General features: G+C 53.9%; 1 protein-coding gene across 1 annotated transcript in view; it reads left to right on the plus strand.

The window, feature by feature from the left end:
• Positions 1 to 23241, plus strand: part of SCTR (secretin receptor) — a 63960-nt gene that overhangs the window by 16972 nt on the left and 23747 nt on the right. Inside the window, exons 3-5 of the mRNA XM_082682072.1 lie at positions 12146 to 12253; positions 16693 to 16796; positions 22898 to 22995. Coding sequence (XP_082538198.1) covers positions 12146 to 12253; positions 16693 to 16796; positions 22898 to 22995 — 310 coding nt within the window. The remainder of the gene's footprint in view (positions 1 to 12145; positions 12254 to 16692; positions 16797 to 22897; positions 22996 to 23241) is intronic.

Consider the following 23241-nt stretch of genomic DNA (forward strand, 5'->3'; position numbering starts at 1 on the left):
GTCACTTTGGTGAGTCCATTTGAGGCATCATTAGGGTTTTCTACACATAAGATCACATTGTTTGCAAACAGAGATAATTTTACTTCTTTCCTCCAATTTGGACACCTTTTATTTATTTTTCTTGCCTACTTGCTATACGCTAGGGCTTCCAGTACTATGCTGAATACAAGTGGCAAAAGTGGGTGTCCTTGTCTTGTTCCTGATCTTATAGAAAAAGCTTTCAGGCTTCACCATTGAGTATGATGTTCACTGTGGCCTTTATATATATGGCCTTTATTATATTGAGATAGTTTCTTTTTATTTCTAGTGTAAGTGTTTTTTATCTTGAAAGGGTGTTGAATCTTGTCAAATACTTTTTCTGCATCAGCTGAGATGATCCTGTGGTTTTTGTTCTTCATTTTGTTAATGTGGTGTATCGCATTGAGCAATATTCACATTTTGAACCACCCCTGCATCGCAGGAATAGATCCCACTTGGTCATAGTGTATAATTGTTTTCATGTGCTGTTCAATTCAATGTGCTAGTATTTTGTTGAGAACTTTTACATTAATGTTCATCGCAGATATTGGTCTGTAGTTTTCTTTTCTTGTAGAGTCTTTGTGTGGCTTTGGTATCAGGGTGATGGTGGCCTCATAGAATGATTTTGCAAGTGTTTCCTCCTTTACAGTTTTCTGGAAGCCTTTGAGGAGGCTTGGTGTTAATTCCTCTAAACATTTGGTAGACCCTGTCAGTGAGGCCATCTGGGCTTTTGTTGTTGAGAGATTTTTTATGACACATTCCATCTCCCAACTAGTTAGAGGTCTGCTCCGAGTTTTTACTTGCTCATACCTCCGTCTTGGTAGGTTGTGTGTTTCTGGGAATTGATCCTTTCCATCTAGGTTATCTGGCTTGTTGGCGTACAGACCAGACAGGTCCTTCTGCAGTACTCTTATCTCCAAGTCATGGCCTTTGCTCTTGGGATCCTTGGACTGTTGGTCGCCCACTTTCTCGTCCCCCACGGCCAGGCCGGTGACTCCTTCCCCGCCCCCCTCCCAGGAATCTGGCTGCCCCCAAACCGCGGCTGCCGCTGTGCCTTCTGGTCCTCTCAGCTGTGTCCGCCAGGCCTTCCCCTCCCCTCCCTCCCCTCCCTCCCGTCCCGTCCCGCATCCCGCTCCCTGAACACAACTGTCTGCCCTCTGGTGGCGATGGCGGCTCTATGTGTGTGGCTGCAAGGGGAAGGCAGCCCCATCTCTGCATTTTCCAAAAGAAAGAGAGAGGAAGAGGGGTGCAGAGGGGGAACGGGGAGCCCAGGCTTTTAAATTAGGCTGTGTGATCTTGAACAAGTTCTATGTCTCTGGGCCTCAGTTTCAACATCTGTTTTATGGGATTGGTGTGAAATTGAAAGAATCCGTTCAAAAAATATTTAGCACTTCTTGTTGTGAGGTGAGAATGGTGAGAAAAGAGGAGCTTGGACTCCTCTCTTATGGCTTAGGAATGTGCTTTTGCACATGTGGCAGAGACTTGGTAAGCGAGCTTCATCAAATAGGGGTTGGTTTCTTAGACACCACAAAAGATCCAGAGCTGGTGCAGAGTTCCCAGGTGTCCAGATTCCTCCTGTCTTTCTGCTCAATATGCGGCATTCGCCTCCTGGTCGTAAGGTGGCTGCAGCACTTCCAGGGAGGAGGGGGGAGTATTTTGGGGGAGAAGAGATGAAGGTCGTGAGTTCAGTTCTAGACACACGGAGTGGAGGCTCCAGAGGAGGCCCGGGCTGGGGAACACTTCTGTCTGGCTGGCAACTGAGGCTGAGGTTGCAGGAGGAGAGGGTGAGGGAAGGGGAGGAGGAGAGGGCCCAGGAGTGGCCTCGGGCCCCTGCACGAATCCATCAGGAGCAGCCGGGGACAGGAGGAAGATGGCGCCATGGGCGGCAGAGGCCCAGCAGTGCAGGTGCTGCGATGGGCTTCAGTGGAGTCACCCGTCCTCTGCATGAGGGACGGGGCAGGATGACAACTTCCTTCCATAGGTTGAGCCTTTCCTTCCCCTCTGCTGGCTGTGGCAGGTTCTTCGGGGGAGCCAGACAGTAGTCTTACGGCTCACAGGGGCCCACCATTGAGCCACAGCCTCCTGACTTCCTGGGTCCTCCTGTCACCCCAGAAACCACAGCTGCCTGCATGTCCCCAAGGTGAACGCCAGAAATTCCCGTGACAGAGTGTGGGACTTGCATTCAGGCCTGAGGGATAAAGCCTAGAATGGCAAGCCACTAGGAGAGATGATGGTGAACTTTAGTTCACACTGAGAAGTTACAGACGGTTATTTTAAAAATAAGCATCTGAAGTGTTTAAATGTCCTATTGCTCCCCAGTGGCTGCAGGATGAGGTTCAGCTCCTCACTCCCTTGTCCACGCATCCATCCCAGACATTTCCACTTGGCTCAACCAAATTGCTTACAACTTCCTGACCGTGTACGTTTCTCTCATGCCTCTGCGCCTTTGCACATGCTGATCCCTCTGCTTCAACACCATTCCCTCTTTTCCACTCTGCCAACCACTCTCCTCTTTAGACTCCTCCAGGAACGATTTCTCCCCGTGCAACTGGCCACCCGGACTTCTGCAGGACCCTCTGTTTCTCTCCCTCCTGGCACCTCTGCACTGCATCGTAGGGATGTGTTTCCTGGATTGGAAGGGACTGTGTCACTTTCCTCTTTTTCCCCAGCACAGGGCACAGGGCCTGCAAGACCTAGTAGTTGTGTGTTTGTTGATGACTTACTGGGTGAATGAGTGAGTGCAGACGTTTGACTGAGAGCAGGGAGAGAGGAGACTTGAAGGAGAGAGAGAGAGGTGAAGCAGAGCCTTTGCAGCAGAGGACATGGACGCCCCCGGCCTGCCCCGCTCGTCACAGACCAGCTGGGGTGAGAAGTGTAGCCACGTCACCCATGGGGAGTGCTCCCCAGAGCCTGACCTGGGGGCCCGTCACCCTGTGGAAGCCAACTTCACATCGCAGTTCCTGGGAGGCTGCGGATGTGCCCAGACCTGGAGCACCGACCTGGAGCAGGTCTAGCCATCTTCTGTCCCCAGAGGCTCCCATGGGGTCCTACTTGTGCATCCAGGGCTGAGAAGGCGCAGTGGGACTCCTGCCGGGTTCTGCCGTGAGCTCCCTGGGGAGACCTCGCTCTCCTCGTGTGCGATGGGGCTGTGCTGCACACACAGTAATTGCAAACTGTGTCTGGCCAGGCCGTGGCAGCTGGGTGAACGGGGCAAAGGCTCGGGCCGCTTGGATCTGTTTTGCATTTTGGCCTTCTGCAATTTTCATTTAGGAAAAGGGGTCTGTTGTTTTGAAAACCTGGTTTAAAAGCCCCTGAGGCAGAAGACTTCTGAGTCTTCTGAGGACCTGGACTCCTGGGAAAGTCTTCAGGCCTGTTCTGCTGTCAGGTTGAGAAAGCTGAGCCAGAAGACCCATCGTGGAGCTTAGAACCGACATGTGGCCGCGGGGGAAGATTTCTTCAAAGAATGAAGACAGGAGAAACAGCAAAGGCATGGAGCCCTTGGTCAGGCTCCGCCCCGCGGATCCCCATCAGGGCCAGGTTGCGGGGATGGGGGCCGGGGCTGAGGCCGCCTGGGGGGGATCCGGCCCCATAACCTCCACTCAGGAGCACGACTCCTGAAGTCCTGGGCACCTGGGCCCACAGGCCGTCCGTCCCCAGCAAGGATCTGTCTGGCGCCTGAGGCGGGGAGGGGCTGGCGGACTCTCTGTTGGGGGTGTAGGTTAATGGTTAAGCTGCCTGGTCTTCCCTGGGGAGGAGGTTAATGTTTGAACGCCAGAAGAGTCCCAGGAAACGAGCTGTCACCAAGCCCTGCACACTTATCACGAATAAAAAATTAACTCTTCAGCTATTCCGGGTTAGGTGGCCAAGGCCTTCGGAACATTTTGTGGGAACATTTCAGGGTCACCCTAATAGCTGCATGGCGTGCTCTACCCGGCTATTTATTGCTCTGTTTTCAGAAGCTGATACCCCCTCAGAGCTGGCCGGTTGAAGGGCTTTGCCTCTCCCTAAGGAAGAATGTTCCCAAGAGACAGTGCCGTGGCAGGAAGGATGTGGGCTTAGCAGTTTGGACAGACCTGGGCAGGTGTGCTGCTCTGTCACTTAGGGGCCGTGTGACCTTGGGCAAGACCCCGATCCTCTCTGGACCTTTGTGTCCTCGCCTTCAAAATGGGGACACAGCATCCCCTTTTCCTCTTGTCTCTGCCGGCTGGTTGCCCACTCCCAAAGAACATGGGCTGGCTCCTAGCGGGTGGCGCGAGGGCAGTGCTTTTTTATTGAGGTGAAATTCACAATATTAACCATCCTAAAGCAAACAACTCAATGGCATTTGGTGCATTCACAGTGCAACCACCACCACCTCTATGTAGCTCCAAAGCATTCTCATCACCCCAAAATAAAACCTGTACCCGTTGAGTAGTCCCTCCTCATCTTGCCCCCGCTCCGCCCCGGCAACCATGCATCCACTCCCTGTCTCTATGCTTTTGCTGACTCTGGACATTTCATAACAAATGGAGCCACAGTCCGTGACCTTTGTGTCACCTCCTTGCACTAATGTTTCCAAGGTTCATCCACGTGGTGGCGCTGCTATCAGTGTGTCTTACGCGCTGGCTTTTAATGCAGTTTCTCTAACAAACATTCCAGTCCTTTTCTGCCTTCTCCTGGCTCCTGAGGGCCACTGGCCAGCCAGGCAACCTGGAACCTCCCTCCCCTGCCCAGAGCCCAGCTCTCTTCACCCTTTCCTTGGCACTACTGATCTGGGCTTGTTTTTCAGAAACAAGTAACTTACGTTCATGTAGCATTTTTGACATATTTTTTCAGTTCTTGAAACAACCTGTGCAGTAAGTACCGTTGTCATCCCCACTTCACAGATGAGGAAATTGAGGCTCTTAGAGGCACAGGATCCCCCAGAGCTGAACAGGCCTCTCAGCCCATATCTTTTGAGTGCAAATCCTGAGGATTGTCTATTTTACAATCCAGACTGAGCTGTGAGGGACCGATATTCTCACCCTCCCAAGAAAAGATTAGCATTTGGAAAGAAAAAAAAAAAGAGGAAGAGAGAGACTGTTGACACCAGTTAATGTCTATGTAGTGTGAGAGGCGGTGTGAAAGGAGGCGTCTCAGCCAGGGAGGACGAGAAGGACTTTTCAGGCCCCAGATGCAGCTCCTGCCGTCGGGGGAGGGGAGGCTCGTTGTGCTGTCGGGGGAGGGGAGGCTTGGCCTGCCTTCGGGGAGGGGAGGAGAGGCGTCTGGGGCTCAGAGGCCACCTTGAGCAAGCCTCCCGCAGGCAAAAGAGCCAGCCTGCCTCAGGGAAGCGGCGCTCAGCCTCACGTTCAAAGGGTCCTTCGTCTCATCCCGTGCAGCCTCCTAACTGCATGACCCTCTCTGCTTGAACACTCTAGGTGGTGGGCACCCCACTACTCCCCAAGATAGTTCTGTGGAACGGTTTGTGCTTCTTGGCTTAAAGAGGAACACCCCCAGACTCGTTGCTGTCGCTCCTGTGCCATGCTTTTAAATGCCGTTGCCACCCTGGGCCTTCAGTTCCTCTAACCCACCCTGACCATGATGAAGCCAGGAAACAGGCTGTCGGTCCTGCCCATCTGGACGTGTTCCCGCAGCCGTTTCTCCTCTGGGCTTTCCCGCCATCTGGGGCGAATGGGCAGCAGTGCACTCATGCCTCTTTCTGGAACCTTCTGTGTGCCTGCTCATCACATCACCCCTTATCTCCCTAGTCTGAGGGGAAGTCTTGCTCTTTTTCTGTTTTCTCCTAAGCGTTTTGATTACACCAGAATTCCTCTTTATCCCCCTGCCCCAGGGACCTTTGGAAGCCCAAGTCAGGGAGAGCGTAAGTTTTCCTGCCCTCCTGGGAGACTGTGAACTAGTAATCTGAGGAGGAAGGACAGAAAAAAGGAAAAAAATAACCAGGAGGAAAAAAAGATCCACTGCAAACACAAATCATTAATTCCCACCAAAATCCTGGGGGACGTTACCATGCCCATTTTATAGATGAGGAAAGTGAGGCTCGTAGAGGTAAGTGGCGTGTCCAAGGCTCAGTCCGTCTCCACCACACTTCACTTCAACCGAGGATGCCATGCTGTGCCGTGGGCACCAGGCAGGCACCCCCCTGGCCCCTCCAGATGCCATCTGTGGTCCCATGGTGTCTTTTCTTGTTTCCCTACTTAAACTTGCACACCCTTCCATCCCTTCCCCTCCAGCCAGGCAGTCAGTGTCAGCAGATGACCTCAGAGATGGTGGAGGGTTGTGGGGATGCCTTGGGCCCTGCTTGCCCTGCAGCAGCCAGTTTACGTTCATTCCAGCCCTGCCCTCCCAGAGGCGCTGAGCCCTCCCTAGTGGCTCTGTGTACAAAGCTCCCCTATCCCTTACCTCATGGGTCCCCCTCAACCCCGGCTCAGGCGCTGAGCTTTACTGCTCTGGGTCTAAAACTCCCAGCCCCCCACAGTGACCCGAGTTCTGTGCTTCGTCCCTTCTGAGCCAGAGCCCCAGGGGAGGCCAGACCAGGACGCCCCCTTCCCTTTCCTGTTCCACTTGTGCAGCCTTCCCCGCACTCAGAGCAGGAGCCTGTGGGGAGTGGGGTCAGGCCCTCCACTCACACCCTGGAGCCGCGGAAAAGGGGTCCCTGCAAGCATCCAGGGGGCCGCACAGACCCCTGCTCCCCCGGCCATAGTCCCTCCAGCCCGCTTGCACCATGCACCTTATGTACTGTGGTTTCCTTAATATTTTTTCCTTTAAATCAATTGGCTGACTTTTTTTCAGCACTCTGTACGTTAGCTCTTAGGCTTATTCATCATATCTGACTGCAGCTCTGGAATCTTCGACCAACCTCTCCGCCTTTCCCTGCAGCCCCAGCCCCTGGTAACCACCATTCTATTCTCTGCTTTTGTGAGTTTGACTTTTTTGGATTCCACATACCAGGGAGATGATAACAGTGTTTGTGTTTCTGTGTCTGGCTTACTTCACTGAGCATAACGTCCTCTGAGTTCGGCCGTGTTGTCACACATGGCAGGATTTCCTTTTTATTGTTTGTTTTTGGCTGTGCGGCGTGGCACGCACTATCTTAGTTCCCTGACCAGGGATCGAACCTATGCCCCCTGCAGTGCAGAGTCCTAGCCACTGGGCCGCCAGGGAATCCCAGTAGGCTGAATAATATTTCACTGTACTTTTCCTTACCCATTCACCCTTTGATGGACACTTAGGCTGTCTCCATACTTTGTGGCAGATAACGCTGCAGTGCATGTGGGGTGCAGATCGCTCCTGAGATAGTGACTTCATTTCCTTTGGGTGTGTGTCCAGGGGCGGCATTGCTGGGTCATATGGCAGCTCTAGTTTAATTTTTTGAGGAAGCTCCATACCATTTTACACAGTGGCTGCGCCAGCTTACATTCCCACCAACAGTGCATGAGGGTTCCCTTTTTTTTCAACTGACTTTTTTTTTTTTAACTTACCCTCATCCTAAACAGTAGTAACCCTCAAAGTCACAGCTGTGATGTGCTTGTTCTATAACCTTTTAATGCATGTTCAATTCTCTTTTTAAAAATGTATAGCTGTTTGGGGCTTCCCTGGTGGCGCAGTGGTTGAGAGTCGGCCTACCGATGCAGGGGACACGAGTTTGTGCCCCGGTCCGGGAGGATCCCACATGCCGCGGAGCGGCTGGGCCCGTGAGCCATGGCCGCTGAGCCTGCGCGTCCGGAGCCTGTGCTCCGCAACGGGAGAGGCCACAACAGTGAGAGGCCCGTGTACCGCAAAAAAAAAAAAAAAAAAAAAAGTACAGCTGTTAAAATTAAAAGGGTTCAACCATGTACCAGCTAAAGGGGCACACCGCCACCATGCGCTCCTCACACGCTGGTCCCCTGGGTCTGCCAGCACCTGCCCTGCCCTGCCCAGACAGCGAGGCCAAGGCTGGGAGAGTGTGGCCATGTCACAGGGCTTGGGACGTGAGAGATGGCATGTGGAGTCAGCATCCAGGCCTCCTACCGCCAGTGGTCAGCCTGGCGGTGGGATCTCAGCTCTACCAGTCCTGCTGTCACCCTGCATGTCACTTTGCCTCTTGGGGCCTGGGTTCCTCGTCTCTGCCGTGGGACGGGAACCCTACTCGACCCCTGCGGTGCACAGCGCCTGCTGTGTGTCCAGCACAGGGCTGGACGGCCCCTTCCCAGACTCTTCTCCCTACTTGGCTGATAGGAAGGGCATGGGTGTGAACCAGCTGTAGGGGGATCCCACTTCCCTCCCAGTCCCCACCAGCCGGCCCCGCCCGGCCTTCTGCCAGCACAGGCCAGTGTCCCTGTGGGCCTGGCCTGACATGCCCCAGCTCAGGAAGCCCGCCAGACACCCTGGCCCCCTTCCCATCTGTCTGGCCAGCCGGACATGGGTCGTCCGGCCTCGTGGACTGGGGCCATGGACCAGTGCCCTGGCTGACCTGGCCAGCCTCAGCCCTGAAGCCACTTCTCCCAAAGTGAGGGAAGAGACTCCCATGTGTTTCCACAGTGGGGAAATGCCCCGTCTGCTCCCAGGACGTGTGCCTGAGCCGGTGGGGCTTCTTCAGAAGCAACAAGGCCGAGGGGTCCCCTCACCCTCCAGCCTCCAGGTGTGGGAGAACTCAGAGCGGAGGCAAACTGTGCTCGTCTGTCCGGGGCCCTCAGGACCATGTCACTGTCCCAAGGGCATCTGGGGGCCAGGTGAGCCACGTCCATGGTGGAAATCTGGAGGACCGGCACCCAAAAGTGGCAGAACCCTGCCTGGGTGCCCTGGGGAGTTTCAGGAAGAGAGAAGGTCCAGCCCGCCCTGTTCGGGGTGCTCTGTGGGAGCTGGGGTGAAGCCTCAGGAATATCCAAGGGGGTCTCAAGTCCCACATTCCTTGAAGGACGCAGGCACCTGGTCCTTGGACCCCTGGATGCCTTCACTGTCCTTGTGGGAGCCCCATCCAGGCCCCGCCCTGTGTGCCCATGGCGGCTCTCCTCCATGGCCCTCCCCTCCTTGCCCAGGGCCACAGCCTCTCTGTCCCTCCCCGGGCTCTCCACCTCCAGAGCCCCCCAGACACCCTCCTCCAGGAAGCTGGGGCTGGTGCACTGGAGACAGGCAGGTGGGCGGAGCCTGGCTGGACGGTCACCTCCCAGCCTGTCCATTCCTGGCTGTGTGACTCCAGGAACCTGCCTCTCCCTGCTCTGCCGCTTCGTTTGTAAACCGAGGACAGAGCCGGGCGCCTGGCAGCACTGCTGTGCATTCAGTGAGCTGCTGTGTGTGAAGCACAGAGTGACTCCTGCTGGGACCAAAGCAGAGCTGGTGGCAGAGAAGCGGAAGGCCAGGACCTTAGCGTGGGGTTCAGAAGTCAAGTGGGCATCACGGCGAAAGCCCATTTACAAGGGATGGGCGATGGGGAAGGGAAGGGGCCGGAGGCTGGGGCATTCATCCATTCCTTAGACGCTCGTGGACGCCTGTGCCTTGCCCAGCCCTTGCGGGCACAGGCGTCCAGCAGTCAGGAATCAGGTTCCTGCTCTCCGGACTGTCTGCCCGGGGTGGGGGGAGCCATCTGCACCCAGGCACCAGGAGGTGATGTCACTGTGACCTCCCTGGCCTCTCACCATCATCTTGGATGTGCTCCTGGGAGCCCAAGGCTGGTCTGAGCCCGGAAACAGGGGCCTTCGCTGTGGGGAGGTGCAGTGCAGAGATTCTCAAAGCAAAGCCTGATGACACATACAGCAGCGCCTGTAGGGAGGTCTTCACATGCGGATTCCTGGGGCTCAGGATGATTGAATTAGAATCTCCCAGGTGATTCTGACGTCCACTGCAGGATCAGAGCCTCTGAAGTGGGACAGATCACCAGGGGACTTTACATGGAGTGGACGAGGGTGTCAAGGAGGATATTGATGCTTTGAGCCTGGTTTTTATTCTTGCCTGGAAAGAGACTCTTGCTCTTTACAAAAGCTGGGAATTAGCCGTCTGGGTAATCCAAGGGCCCCCTTCAAACCACACGCATCTGCCAGTCCCTGCAACTAAAAATTGCCCTGCAATTCAGAGGGCCCAGCCTGGCCTGCCCTCCCCATGCCAGGCTGAAACAGGAAAGGGCTTGGGGAGGAAGAAGACTGGGGAGGACGGCAGGAGGGAACTGTAATTCCCCTGCACCCACTGAGTGCTGGGCTTTCCATGTGACATTGATCTCCTCCTCCTCTGGACAACCTCAGGAGGAAGGCATCTGTTTCCCCTAAAAGAGCTGAGTGAGGAACCGGGCTCGGGCAGCGAGTGTGTGGTGAGGCAGATTGGAGCCCAGGTCTGTGGGCCTCAGGAGTCTGGGTTCTCTCTCTGAAGGTTGGGGCTCTGGGTTAGTGTGGTCTGCTCTGTGCTCCCCAAACCAGAAGTGGGGTGACTGCTGACCTCATGGGTGTCACCTCAGCTGTATTTCCGGTCTGCTCCAGACCTCCCCGGGTGATGCCCTCCCAGGTGGCATGGGCCCCCAGAAGCCTGTCACAGGAGCAAGTTCCCTGGCTTTGTTCCCCCGGGATCCAACTTTGGGAGAATTGGTGGGTGGTTATGTTCAATGATCATTTTTGTTGTTGTTGTTGTTTTTGGTTTTTGGTTTTTTTTTTTTGCGGTACGCGGGCCTCTCACTGTTGTGGCCTCTCCCATTGCGGAGCAACAGGCTCCAGACGCGCAGGCTCAGCGGCCATGGCTCACGGGCACAGCCGCTCCACGGCATGTGGGATCCTCCCGGACCGGGGCACGAACCCGTGTCCCCTGCATCGGCAGGCGGACTCTCAACCACTGCGCCACCAGGGAAGCCCTAAATGATCATTTTTAACAGAGTATAATCATAACTCACGGGCAAGTGCAAAATGAATACCTGCCAAACATTGTCCCTAAGTAATGAGAGAACCAGTAAGATGCTACCACTGGTTCACAGGAGAATTCAAAGTACTGTACGTATAAGGCGGTAAAATGAATTTACAAATAGATGCAAAACTGGCTGAAAACAATTCTGTATAAATTGTAGATAACTGATAGTCATGCAAATGCAAAGGAAGAGATAGAAATGTGGATTCAAATGCCTTTGGACAGGACATCAGTTGTCTACAATTTATAGAGTTGCAAAATAGCTCAAGGATGTAAAAGGCCAGAATCAGGTAACCCAGAAGGCTGTGATTAGACAACGCCTAGTTTTGCCTTGAAGACACCTGATAGTCTTTTCACTTCAAAGCCTTTCAGTCACCAGAAGTGGGCCACAGATCTGGCTCTGAGCTTCCTAGCAGCCAAACAAGGCAAAAAGGAAACAGCCTCAAATTCAGTGTCTATAAGGACAGCTATATACTAGTTGTTCACCGTAAGTCCAGCTTCGCGGTGCCTTGAGACCATGTTCTCCTTCAGGGGTGGGGTGGGGGCCTCGTCAAGGGAACCCAGTGCGGTGAAGGCAGCATCCTCAGTGACGTTCCTACCACAAATGCAGTGCTGCTTCCATAGCCAAGGCAGCGGTTCTCAAAGTGTGGTCCCAGACCAGTAACACCAGCCTCCCCTGGGAACTTGTTAAAAATGCAAATTCTCAGGCTCCACCAAGACTTTGGGGGTGGGGTCCCAGCCATCTGTGTTTTAACAAGCATTCTGGATAATTCTGATACGAGCTGAAGTCTGAGAATCATGGGACAAAGTTCTCAACCCTGCCATCACGGTAGAATGACCCAGAAAGCTTTAACACCGCATCATGCCTGAGCGCCACGCAGGACCGATGAAATCCGGCTCCCTGGATGTAGGGCCTGGTTAGGTGTGTTTTTAAAGCTCCCCGGTGGTTGTACTGTGCAGCCAGGCTGCAGGCTCACTGCCATGGAGTCAGTGGGTGCGAGCAGAGGCCAGGAGATGCTCCATCTTCCGCTCCGCAGGAGCCCAGCCCTGCCCTTGCGAGGCTTATGTGAGATGGCATGTCCCTGTGTGTCTGCAGCACCGAGCACTCATCCGGTAGATGCCGAGGCCACCACCCCAAAGGTGACAGGGCCCATTAGACGCCGCGGTTCCTGGTCCCGGGAGCGCAGCTAGTGGGGATGCCCAGGCGTGGGTGCTGGGGCTGGTGCCACAGTGCTGGGGAGGCCCTGCGTCCACGCTGCGACCCGTCTGACTCCGCTTCTCTCCTCGTCAGGCTGCCAGGGGCTGTGGGACAACACGAGCTGCTGGCCCTCCTCTGCGCTGGGACAGACGGTGGAAGTGGCCTGCCCGCGGTTCCTCTGGATGCTCGTGGGCAGAAACGGTAACCGCTCAGCCCAGGGGCCCAGCTGGGAGGCTGTGGGGCGGCCCTCTGGGTGGGCCTGGGCCTGGTGGCCTGAGGCCGAGGAGACTTCTCTGGGGACAAGGAGTGAGTAGAAGGGTGGGGGTGGTCCTCGCTGGGGATGGGAAGCCTTGACTGGGGAGGTGTGGTGTGGCCTCAGTTGTCAGGGCGCCAAGCAAGGGGGCCGGGGGCCACGTACTGGGGAAGTGGTGAAGGAGGCCAGGCCTGCTTCTCCCTGCCCAGTGCCCTCTTCAAGAGGCTCCCCTCCTCCCTTCCACGCTTCTGCCCCCTCAGCCCCCGGGGCCCTCGCTCCAGCCCTCGTGTCTGGCTCACACCGGGCCCAGGCTGGCCTTCCAGGACACTTACTTCCTCTGTGCCCTCTCTGCCGGGCCCTGCTGGTGAACTCTGCCCTCCCTGGAAGATTCTGGCAAAGCTGCAGTTTATAAGGGTTCCCTTAATTTCAGGCAAGGGAGTGAGGATGTTGTCTCGGGGGACACGCAGGGACGAACACTGGCTAAAGCCCTGTCACGCGCCAGGCATGTTTAGAGACGTGAGCTCGTTCAGTCATCACAAAGCCCCTGCAAACCACAGACCTTTTCCCTGCGCTTGACCCAGTTCAGGAGTAAAACTAACAGCGTCGAAGAGGGCTTTAGCCCTTGGCCTCAGGTTCACGGCTGGGAGGTGGAGAGGCGGGGACTGCCGTTTCTCCTCTCTGCCACACGGTGTCGCTGTGGGGCTGCAGGACCCGCCACCCGCCCGTCGGCACGGAGGCGCTGCACCTTGGCTGCGCTGCCTGGCGTCCGGGGCTGGGTGGGGGGATCATCTCAGCCTGGGTCCCACTGTGCTCATGCCCAGCAGCAGGTGCAGGGCATCGGCCAGCCCAGGAGCGTAGGTGCGGTCGGGACAGTCCAGCCTCAGTTACCGAGAACCATCCTCCCGTGGAGACACCTCGGGTCCGGAGTCCGGGGGAAGGCTTCTTGGTGGTGTTCCAAGGGTTCCAGGGCTCCCTAGCCAAAGCAAGGAAGGAGCACCCAGTGAGGACAAGCTGGCGCTCCAGACCCTTCCTTTTGAAAGAAGAAAGAAACAGAATAAGTTACTTCTTTCTCAGGGCACCCGCTACATGGGCCCAGACGGAATGAGTGTCTGTGTGACTGGGGAAACTGCAGGCTGGACTCTGCCTCCAGATATTTGTCTGTCTGTGCCAGGGCCTAGAATGTTCTATCTAGGGTGCATTCCTCTGATGCTTAAAAGGGCGCCGGTCTTCCAGAGTTCCTTATTAAAAAGCACACTTGCCGAGTGGGGTCAGGCCTTGGCGTTTTTACCCTTCTACCTTGGTGGGGATGGGAGCCTTATAGCAGCAGAGATTCCTAACCTGACAAGGGTCCTGGGGGCTTTTGAGAATCAGATAAAAGCTTTGGCCTGGCTCTTCCCCAGACTGCACACACATATACGTATATGTGAACAGAAATGCTGACTGTAGTTTCGGGGGCCCTTGAGGTGTTCATTGACCTGAACTTGGGGCAGAATCCCTTACCTATTAGGAATTAAACCCAGGGGAAGTGGGTGGGAGGAAGGGACTACAGAGGGAGCCTACCCCTTGTCTCCTCTGCGGTTCTACTAAGAGCCCTGTCAGCAGAGGGCACTGCCTTGTTTACTGCTCTGGGCGCCTGGCCTGGATCACACGCAGCAGCATCTTGGGAATCCTGTGGGGTCTGTGGAGAGAGGCCCCTGGACAGGCAGCCTGGCCTCCAGGGACACACTGTCTGATAACTGCTTTGGATTCCAGGCAGTGTGTGTGCTTTTAATTCGGCCTTCTCATCCAGCCAGTGTACCTTTGACCACCGTTCTTTCCTCTCTGACAGCCTAGCTTGTTTGATATAATTATAGAAACCTTCCACCCATCTCCTAAATTCCAAGACTCCAAGCCCCACCGTCCTGGTCCTTTTTTTTTTTTTTTTTTTCCAGTACACGGCCTCTCACTGTTGTGGCCTCTCCCGTTGCGGAGCACAGGCTCCGGACGCGCAGGCTCAATGGCCATGGCTCACGGGCCCAGCCGCTCCGTGGCATGTGGGATCTTCCCGGACCGGGGCACGAACCCGTGTCCCCTGCATAGGCGGGCGCACTCTCAACCACTGCACCAACTGGTCCATTTTAGAAAGGCCAAGAGCAGAAGGGAAGTAGCCCTGTGGCTCCCACTCTGTCTGGCACCAGCCTGAGTGACATCTGTGTGCTGTCGTGTTTCCTGACGCGTCCTGCAGTGTGGGTGATTATTCCCATTTGGCACAGAGAAATGATGCACCTAAGGGTACACAGCAACAAAGAGCCAGTGCTGGGTTTCGAACTCAGATCTAGCTGGTTCTAAACCAGTGCTCCAGGTCTCATGAGGCGTCCTAGACCTGGCACGCCTAGAGCCCGAAGGCCACGGTCTCCTGCTAGAGCTGCCCCTGGGACCTCAGGGAGAGGGCCAGGCAGGAGGGCCGTACAGTGACGGGCCACATCCTGGCTGCGCACTGTTGCCCAGTTCTGGGCCTTGGTTTTCTCGTCTGCGAGATAGGTCAGCAGCACCGCCCTCAGTGGGGCGCTGTGAGGATGAGATCAGGATCAGTACATTAGCCTAGCGGCTGGTTCTAGAAATGCCCACCATATTTCTCCAGCTCAGTGGAACCCTGAGAGCCAGTGGCCCTGTCAGAGAGGAACACACCAGGCCCAGCTGGGGTGGCTGGGGGCCCTGGACAGGATACTGATTAGAGCAAAAGGAGCAGCAGGGCCCCTCTGTACAGGATCAGCTCCCTGCACCCCTACAGCCTCCACAGCAACCAGACCCGGGGACCGGAACACGGCCCTCCTCGGCAGCCCGGAGAGGAGGGTGCAGCCGGGCCGGTCAGGGCAGGCAGGGCAGCCCCCGCTGCTGTCCCAGACTTCCTTCTTGACCGACAGCTCCTCTACCCCAGTCTTTGGGCTCCTGTTCTGAGAGCTCCTCGTGGGCAAGCTCTTCCCTCTCCTCTTGTAGAAGTGCTTGGAGGAGGCTCTTCATCCCCCCTCATCTGCTTGTCTAGCCAGCCAGCCAGCCTGCAAATGTCTGATGAGCAAGCGCTCTGGGCAGGCCCAGGGGAGCCTTCGGGAACAGTCGTCTGCCAGGGAGGCAGGGGGGCCGTTGGGGCCATTGTCACCTCCGTGTGGGCGCAGGCTGCAGCCTTGTGCTGGAGGGATGGGGCGGTGAGCCCCGGGACAGGGAGGGAGGGCTGCGGCTACCTTGTGATTTGTAATGCAGAGATACGCAGAGGTGTGGCCTGGTGTCGTGGTTAAAGAGCTAATCATTCCATCCTCAGGGGTGGCTGCGTGGAGGGCTAGCTCTGCTGGTTTTCAGATGCTGGGGAGCAGGGTGTGAAGTTAGATGTAAAATAGAACTTGTTAGTGCAGAAGCAGGACCAGGAGCCTGAGGAAGGTGCGCTGTGGGCGGGGCTGGGTCCTCACCAGCCAGGCAGATTCTCTGGGGGACCCACCCTTAGATGGCTGCAGGGCCTGCGAGCAGGAAGGCCAGGAGTAAGAAGGGCATTAGGACAAAGCCTGCGGCCAGGAGTGTAGGCCTGAGCCCCGGGCTTCACATCCCAGGGCCCCCATTTATGTGCTGTGACCTTGAGCAAGTTATTTAACCACGGGGTGCCTCAGTTTCCCCAGCTGTAAAATGGGTGTAGTATTTACATGTTACAGTACATTTTACTGTAAAAGTAACAGTGCTGGCCTCCTAGTCCTGTTAGGATTAAATGAGTTAATACCCATCACACGCTTAGAACAGTGCCCAGCACGTAGCAGTGACTGTGTATTGTTACAATAGAGCACGAAATTTTATAATTGAATAAACACACAGCCGTTAGTGTGAGATCAACATTGTTTGATTCAAGGTGTGTAACCTGCTCTTCTTAAGCACTGCATCCAGCCTCTCTCCTCGTAGGAGACACTGCAGTGCCTCCCAGCTTGAAGGTTCTCCGGGGGCACCCAGGGAATCGAGTGGTGACGCTGGAAGTTCTGCTGGGCCTGGGCCTGGGGCATGTGTCAGTCGTCTCCCTCACTGTGGAGCTCGGTGCCTGGCACAGTGGCCGTGAGGCGGGGGCCGGAGGGGTATCGGTGCAGGGCCGGCCAGCTTTGCAGGTCGACGTATCCGGGAGCCGCGGGTCTGTTCCACGCTCGCACATCTGCTCTAGGCCATCTGCCTGCGCACCTTTCCCACTCCTTTTCCTGACTGACTCTTACTAAGGCTCCCAGGGCCAGCTGGGCCAATTGCAGCTGCCTGTGTGGTTCAGAGAAAGGGACAGGGTGACGGAAGGAAGCTCCAGCTGCCCCTCAGACGCGGCGAGGGCACCCGGAGAGCCGGCCTTGGGTCCGGTCCCCACTGCTCACTGCAGGCTGCTTGGCCTCCACAGGTTCCATATTTCGAAACTGCACGCAGGCCGGCTGGTCAGAGACCTTCCCCAGGCCTGACCTGGCCTGTGGGGTCCACGTGAACGACTCCTCCAACGAGAAGAGGGTAAGCCTGCCAACACCTCCCTGCGGGGCAGAGGTGGCTGGGGAGCAGAGAGTGAAGCTGGCTCAGGGTGAGGTTGGGGACCCCGGGCTGCCCCTCTCAGCCCCACACCCCCTTGCTCCCCTGGGCTGGATGGGCCCACTTCCCCGCCCTGGTCCACCAGCCCAGAGGTGATGGTCCTGAGGAGCATGGCACAGTGAGAGCTGCCACGTGCCATCGGGATGCTGGCGTGAAACCCAAAGAGCAGAGACTGGGGCTAAACGCTTGGGGCCCGGTGGTGAGTCTGAACCTGCCTGTGACCTTGGGGGTTGGGGAGGATGTAACTTGTCTGTGCCTCAGTTTCTTCATCAGGGAAATGGGGTTAGTAATGGTCCTGACCTCACAGGCTCGTGAACCTGTGGAAGTGCAGGCAAGGGTGCCTGGCGCAGTGCCAGCTCCCAAGCGTCCCTTCTCAGAGGAGCTTCGGGCTCCAGAGGCAGGAGAGCCCGGCGGCGGGCAGGCCTGGTTTGAGACGGGGTGCTGGTGCGGTGGCTCCCTGAAGGGGCCGTCTGGTCCAGAGCCCTTCCCAAAGGAGACTGAGTGGGGCCTGACGTGGAGGATGGAGCTTCTTCTCTGCCCGGTCTTATCATCCAGTCAGGGAAGACACATGAGGTCTTCAGATCCGATGGGAGTAATTTAATAAGGATGCCTGTGGTCTTGGAGGGCCAGTGGATGGGCTCTGACCTCTGTAGATTACCCTTTCTGTCACTGACCTATATGAAGACAGGAGGCTTACGTGTATCACGTTTGTAAAATCCATAAGATTAAGAGGGATCATTTGTATAGTGGGTGGCGGGACGGAGGTTCGAAAGTGGCAGAAATTTCCAACTGGCTTCGTAAGCTAATGTGGCTCACGTAGCTAGGGATGTGGAGAACGGGCATCAGGACCCTTTCATGAGCAGTACCCCAGAGCCACCCAGGACCAGGTTCTTTCTGTCTCTCCTCCTGCTAGCCTCGTGGTTTATCCCAAGGCTGGCTCTCTTCCTGTTGTCAGATGACTGCCATTGGTGACTATAGCCGCAGACTCCCCAGGCCTGCCTGTCCGGAAGGAGGGACAGCCTTACTTTTCTTGCTAACAGCAAGAAAGTTTCTCAGCCAGGCCGCCAGCAAGCCTGTCCTGACATCTCACTGGCCCAACGTGACTTGAGCCTGTCCACCTCCAGACCATCCCTGGCAGAGGGCTGGGACACGTGCTTGGCTTGGACCAGCAGTTCTCAAACTTTTTGGCCTCGGGATCCTTTTACACCCTTGGGAGTTATTGAGGACCCTAAAGAGCTTTTGGCTTTGTGAGTTATGTATATGAAAGCCACATATAAGAACTGTTGGTTTAGACTAATCAGCTGGGTGGGAACGGAGCCCAGGGCCTTAACCATGTTATTCACGGCCGGGTTGAAACTGTAAAATGCCAGAAGAAGGAGCAGAGATTTAACAAAGATAAATGTGGGCTTCCCTGGTGGCTCAGTGGTTAAGAATCCGCCTGCCAATGCAGGGGACACGGGTTCGAGCCCTGGTCCAGGAAGATCCCACATGCCACGGAGCAACGAAGCCCATCACCACAACTACTGAGCCTGTGCTCTAGAGGCCGTGAGCCACAACTATGGAGCCCGCATGCCACAACCACTGAAGCCTGTGCACCTAGAGCCCGTGCTCCACAACAAGAGAAGCCACCGCAGTGAGAAGTCCACACACCGCAACCAAGGGTAGCCCCCGCTCACCACAACCAGAGAAAGCCAGCATGCAGTAACGAAGACCCAACACGGCCAAAAATAAATAAATAAATGAAAACAAAGATAAATGCAAAGTTCTGGACTTAACTCAGAAAATTAGTTGTCTAAAATAGTAAAAAGATGACCTACCGTGGCTTCAGCTCACATAAAAAAAAAAATCCCTAAGACTGGTGGAAGGGTTTCCAGACCATGTGATTCACTGGTCCTTAAATGTCAGTCCACAGACAAGCACAGACTTTGTCTTTTTTTTTTTCTTTTTGGCTGTGTTGGGTCTTTGTTGCTGCACGTGGGCTTTCTCTAGTTGCAGCGAGTGGGGGCTACTCTTTGTTGCGCTGAGCGGTCTTCTCATTGCGGTGGCTTCTCTTATTGCAGAGCACGGGCTCTAGGCGCTCTGGCTTCAGTAGTTGTGGCTCGTGGGCTCTAGAATGCAGGCTCAGTAGTTGTGGTGCATGGGCTTAGCTGCTCCACGGCACGTGGGATCTTCCCGGACCAGGGCTCGAACCCGTGTCCCCTGCATTGGCAGGCGGGTTCTTAACCACTGCACCACCAGGGAAATCCAGGGCTTGTGGGATCTTAGATCCCTGACCAGGGATTGAACCCAGGCCCTTGGCAGTGAAAGTGTGGAGTCCTAACCACTGGAATACCAGGGAATTCCCACAAACTTTTTCTTTTATTCTGAGAATTGGATCTTCCTTTCTTAGTGTTGAAATGTCTTTTTCTCTTTTAATCAAATGATGGTGAAAGTATATATTTGTTGGTTGTCTTTTTGCAACTTCCTGACTTGGCACACACCAGTTGCCAACAGTGGACTCAGATCAGCAGAAAGACCAGGCAAAGCTGCCACTTGGGTAAAAAAAATGGAGTTTGCTTACCCAGAGCAGAGGTTAGAAAACTAGGACCCTTGGGCCAAATCCAGCCCACCATCTGCTTTTGCAAATAAAGATTTATTGACACACAGCCACACCCATTTGCACCGAAAGGGCAGAGTTGAGTAGTTGCAAAAGAGACCAAATAGTACCCAAAGCCTAAAATGTTTTGTCTGTCCCTTTATGGAAAACGTCTGCTGTCCCCTGATGTAGAGGATAGAGAAGGAGGGGGCCCAGTCGAGACACACAGCAGAGAGATGGGCAGCTTGATCCAGGACAGGCAGCAGCCCTCTGGGGGGCAGGGGGTGCACAGCTGCAGAGGTTGAGGCCTGGGGCACTGTGGTCACATCTGGCTTCCTGGGAACAGGGCTCTTTTGGGGTCAGATCTTACAGACAAAGGCAGAGCAGGCCAGGGCATCCTGAGGGTACCCCGGTAGACAATAACACAGCCACAGGACAGCACGGAATGCTCAGCCAGGACCCTGCACGCTTGTCACCCCAGGCCTCCTCACGCTGCCATAGGCTAACCTGATGTGCTCCTGACCCGGGGCTGCAGATCCAGGCGTCCCCGGGGTGAGGCCGACGCCCTCAGCTGTGGGGCACATCCCACACGTGATGACATCCTAGTCTGACACATTGGTCCTCCGATTTTTTGACATTTCACTGCTCTTTGACGTCCCTACATCTAGGAGCCATCCATCCAATGCAACTTACTGCCATTGTGGCTCCCCGCTTGTTGCTGAGAGGTGGCTTCTGGCTTCTGGAATTGCAGTCGCCTCAGTGCAGAAGCACAGGGTCACATGGCAGCCAGCCCGTCAAAGGTTCCCTCTGCTGCCAGGAAACTTTCGGTCGGTCTGAGTCCCGTCGACTTTGTGCTTACTCCCCTACCCCTGGGGCGCACAATTACGTCTCAGGCGTTTTGGTACTCAGCTTCCCTAAGCTTGTTTGTTTCCTTTAGGGTGCAGTGTAGCCAGTTCAGATGACAGTCACCTTCCTCCGGAAATGCTCCACTTTACTAATGCTTCTCTTAAAATAACATACCCAGAACTGGACCAAACACTCCAGACATTCCAACGTGGCCTGCTTCACAGCACTCCATTAATGTAACTGAGAAGAGACCTAATAGTCCTAGCAGCTACCTCATACCCATACCTCACACCGGCAGTGTCAGACTGCTGACTCAGACTGAATGGTGGTTGTGGGGGTAGAGGGTGGAGATGGGGAAGAATCAACATGTGCTGAGTGTCTTCCAAGTGCCAGGCCCTGTCTAGATACACTACCTGATACCCTGTTTGTTCTTCCAAAATGCCTGCACGGTAGATATTATCCGCATTTTGCAGGTGAGGAATCTGAGGCTCAGAGAAGTTAAGTAATTTGCCCAGGGTCACACAGCTGTTGAGTAGAAGCAGTCCTGGGTTTGGAACCCTTGTCTCTTGGCTCTGAAGCCTGTGCATGTTCTCTCTGCATACACTTCTTTTATGCCATGGAGCTTGGGCCACTCAAACCTCAAAGTCATTTTCATATGAACAGCTGTCAGATTTCCCCAATAGTATTCTTGTGCCTGTGGTTCTTTGTTTTTTATTACCCTTTTCTTCTGGTTATAAGATAGTACTTACCCACTGAAGAAAAATGAAAAGTACAGAAAAAAATACAAATGAAAATAACGACTCTATCCACAAGTTTATACTCCAAAGTTAACCACTAATAATGTCTAACACACCTCCTCACAGTCTTGTGTGTGTATGAGACTGAACCACATGAGGTGGCCAATATGCAGTCTTCTTCGATGTACAGAAAAGGACAGGTTCATACAATTCAACCTAACACTTTTTTTTACATAAAGCAGAAATCACACTGTACATGTAAAGTTTGTATTCTGCCTTTTCAGTTAACATTACATTATGTCCTGACATCTTTTAAAACTCTTGGTAAGCACACTTTTTTAATGTAGTCTAACCTTTGGATTTAAAAGAATTTAGCTAGCTATTCTTCTGTTGTTGGACATTTGCATGTTTTTCATCAAAAATGGTCCTGTGATAAACATCTTTATATATGAATATGCTTTTATATTTCTGATAATTCTTAGAATTAATTCCTAGAGGTAGAGGGGCGGCCAGAAGGAATGTATGTTTCAGAGGTTCTCGACGCATGCTACTTTCCAGAGAGACTGAAGCAATTTTCACTCCCACTATACCTTCACCTACATAGAACATTAGTACTTTTAAATATTTGTTAATTTGGTTGGTAAAAAAAATGGTATGGCATTATTGCTTTACTTTTTATTTCCTTGATTCTTTTTAATGTAAAATAGCTAGCTAGTGGGAAGCAGCGGCACAGCACAGGGAGATCAGCTCGGTGCTTTGTGACCACCTAGAGGGCTGGCATAGGGAGGGTGGGAGGGAGATGCAAGAGGGAAGAGATGTGGGGATATATGTATAGCTATAGCTGGTTCACTTTGTTATACAGCAGAAACTAACACACCATGGTAGAGCAATTATACTCCAATAAAGATGCTAGGAAAAAAAAGACTGTTGTACAATTTGGTTTTCTTTTTGACCCTTAAAAATACAGGTCTTCACATTTAGTTCTATATGTCACATTATTCCATTCCATTGAGATCTTCTTGACTCAAAGATGAGCCAATAGTGTGAGGGGGCTGCTGAACAAGTAAATGACTGCTTGGCTGCGTTTACAAGAGTGCAGTGTATAGATCAGGGGAAGTGACGGTCCCACTCTATTTCTTCCTGGTCAGAGAATGCATCTGGAGCTTTTCAGCTATCTGGTTCTGGGTGTCTTGTTTAAGAAGGACCTTCACAAACTGGAGGATATTAGTGGAGAAAAATGGTGAAGGGTTATGGAGAGAGATTAAAGACACAGGGAATATTTAATGCCCAGACGGTAAGTGGGGGACAGATGGGCAGAAGAATTGTATTCAGAAAGGACAGGCCTCTCTGTAGAATCTTTGTGACTTTTCTATAAGTCTAAAGCTATTCTACCGTGAAAAATTTATTTTTAAAGTAATTATGGGCTCTAGGTACAAGACAAATTCAACTTATTTTCAGTGACTCCAGAAGAAGAAAAGGGACCAATAGGTACAATTTAAAGGTAATAGGTTTTAGATTCACTTGAGAAAAAATTATCTAATACTTTGCACTGTTGCATACCCAGTGACTTCTTCAAAAAGCAGTGAGTGCCTCATCCGTGGAGGTATTCAAGCAAAGGCTTGAATTCAGGGTGATGGTCGGGACCCTGTGTATGGGATAGAATTTTGAACTGGTATCAGAGGATCCCCAAGGTCTTTTCCCAAGCCAAGATGTCGTGAGTCTATGAATGCGTGTCCTTGGGGTATGAACAGAATAGCGGTCAGAGTTGAAGGGGCTTCAGCAGCCTGGAGCGGGTGCACTCTGTGGCAGAAAAGGGCAGGTTCAGCCGGGTGGGTGGGTGGGGCTGACACGGCCCTCTCTCTCTGCAGTACGAGTACCTCCTGAAGCTGAAGGTCATGTACACCGTGGGCTACAGCTCCTCCCTGGTGATGCTCCTGGTGGCCCTTGGCATCCTCTGTGCCTTTCGGTAAGAACCTGCTGCCAGCTCTCCATCTTCCCAGCCTTCCCCAGCACAGACTTCGGGTCTCTTTTAATTGTTCTGACCAGAGAGAGGAAGGTCTGGGTGGGCCACTTTGTCCCCTCTTGATCTAAAGCTTACCTGTGGCAAAACTTGGAAGTTTCTGTGACCTCGTTCATTCCTTTATTCATTTGACATCTACTGAACATAACTAGAACTTACTGCACCAGTTGCTTTACATGTATCATTTCTGAT

The sequence above is a fragment of the Grampus griseus genome (genome assembly GCF_964374135.1).
Source record: "Grampus griseus genome assembly, contig: HAP1_SCAFFOLD_50, whole genome shotgun sequence".
NCBI classification, from domain to species: domain Eukaryota; kingdom Metazoa; phylum Chordata; class Mammalia; order Artiodactyla; family Delphinidae; genus Grampus; species Grampus griseus.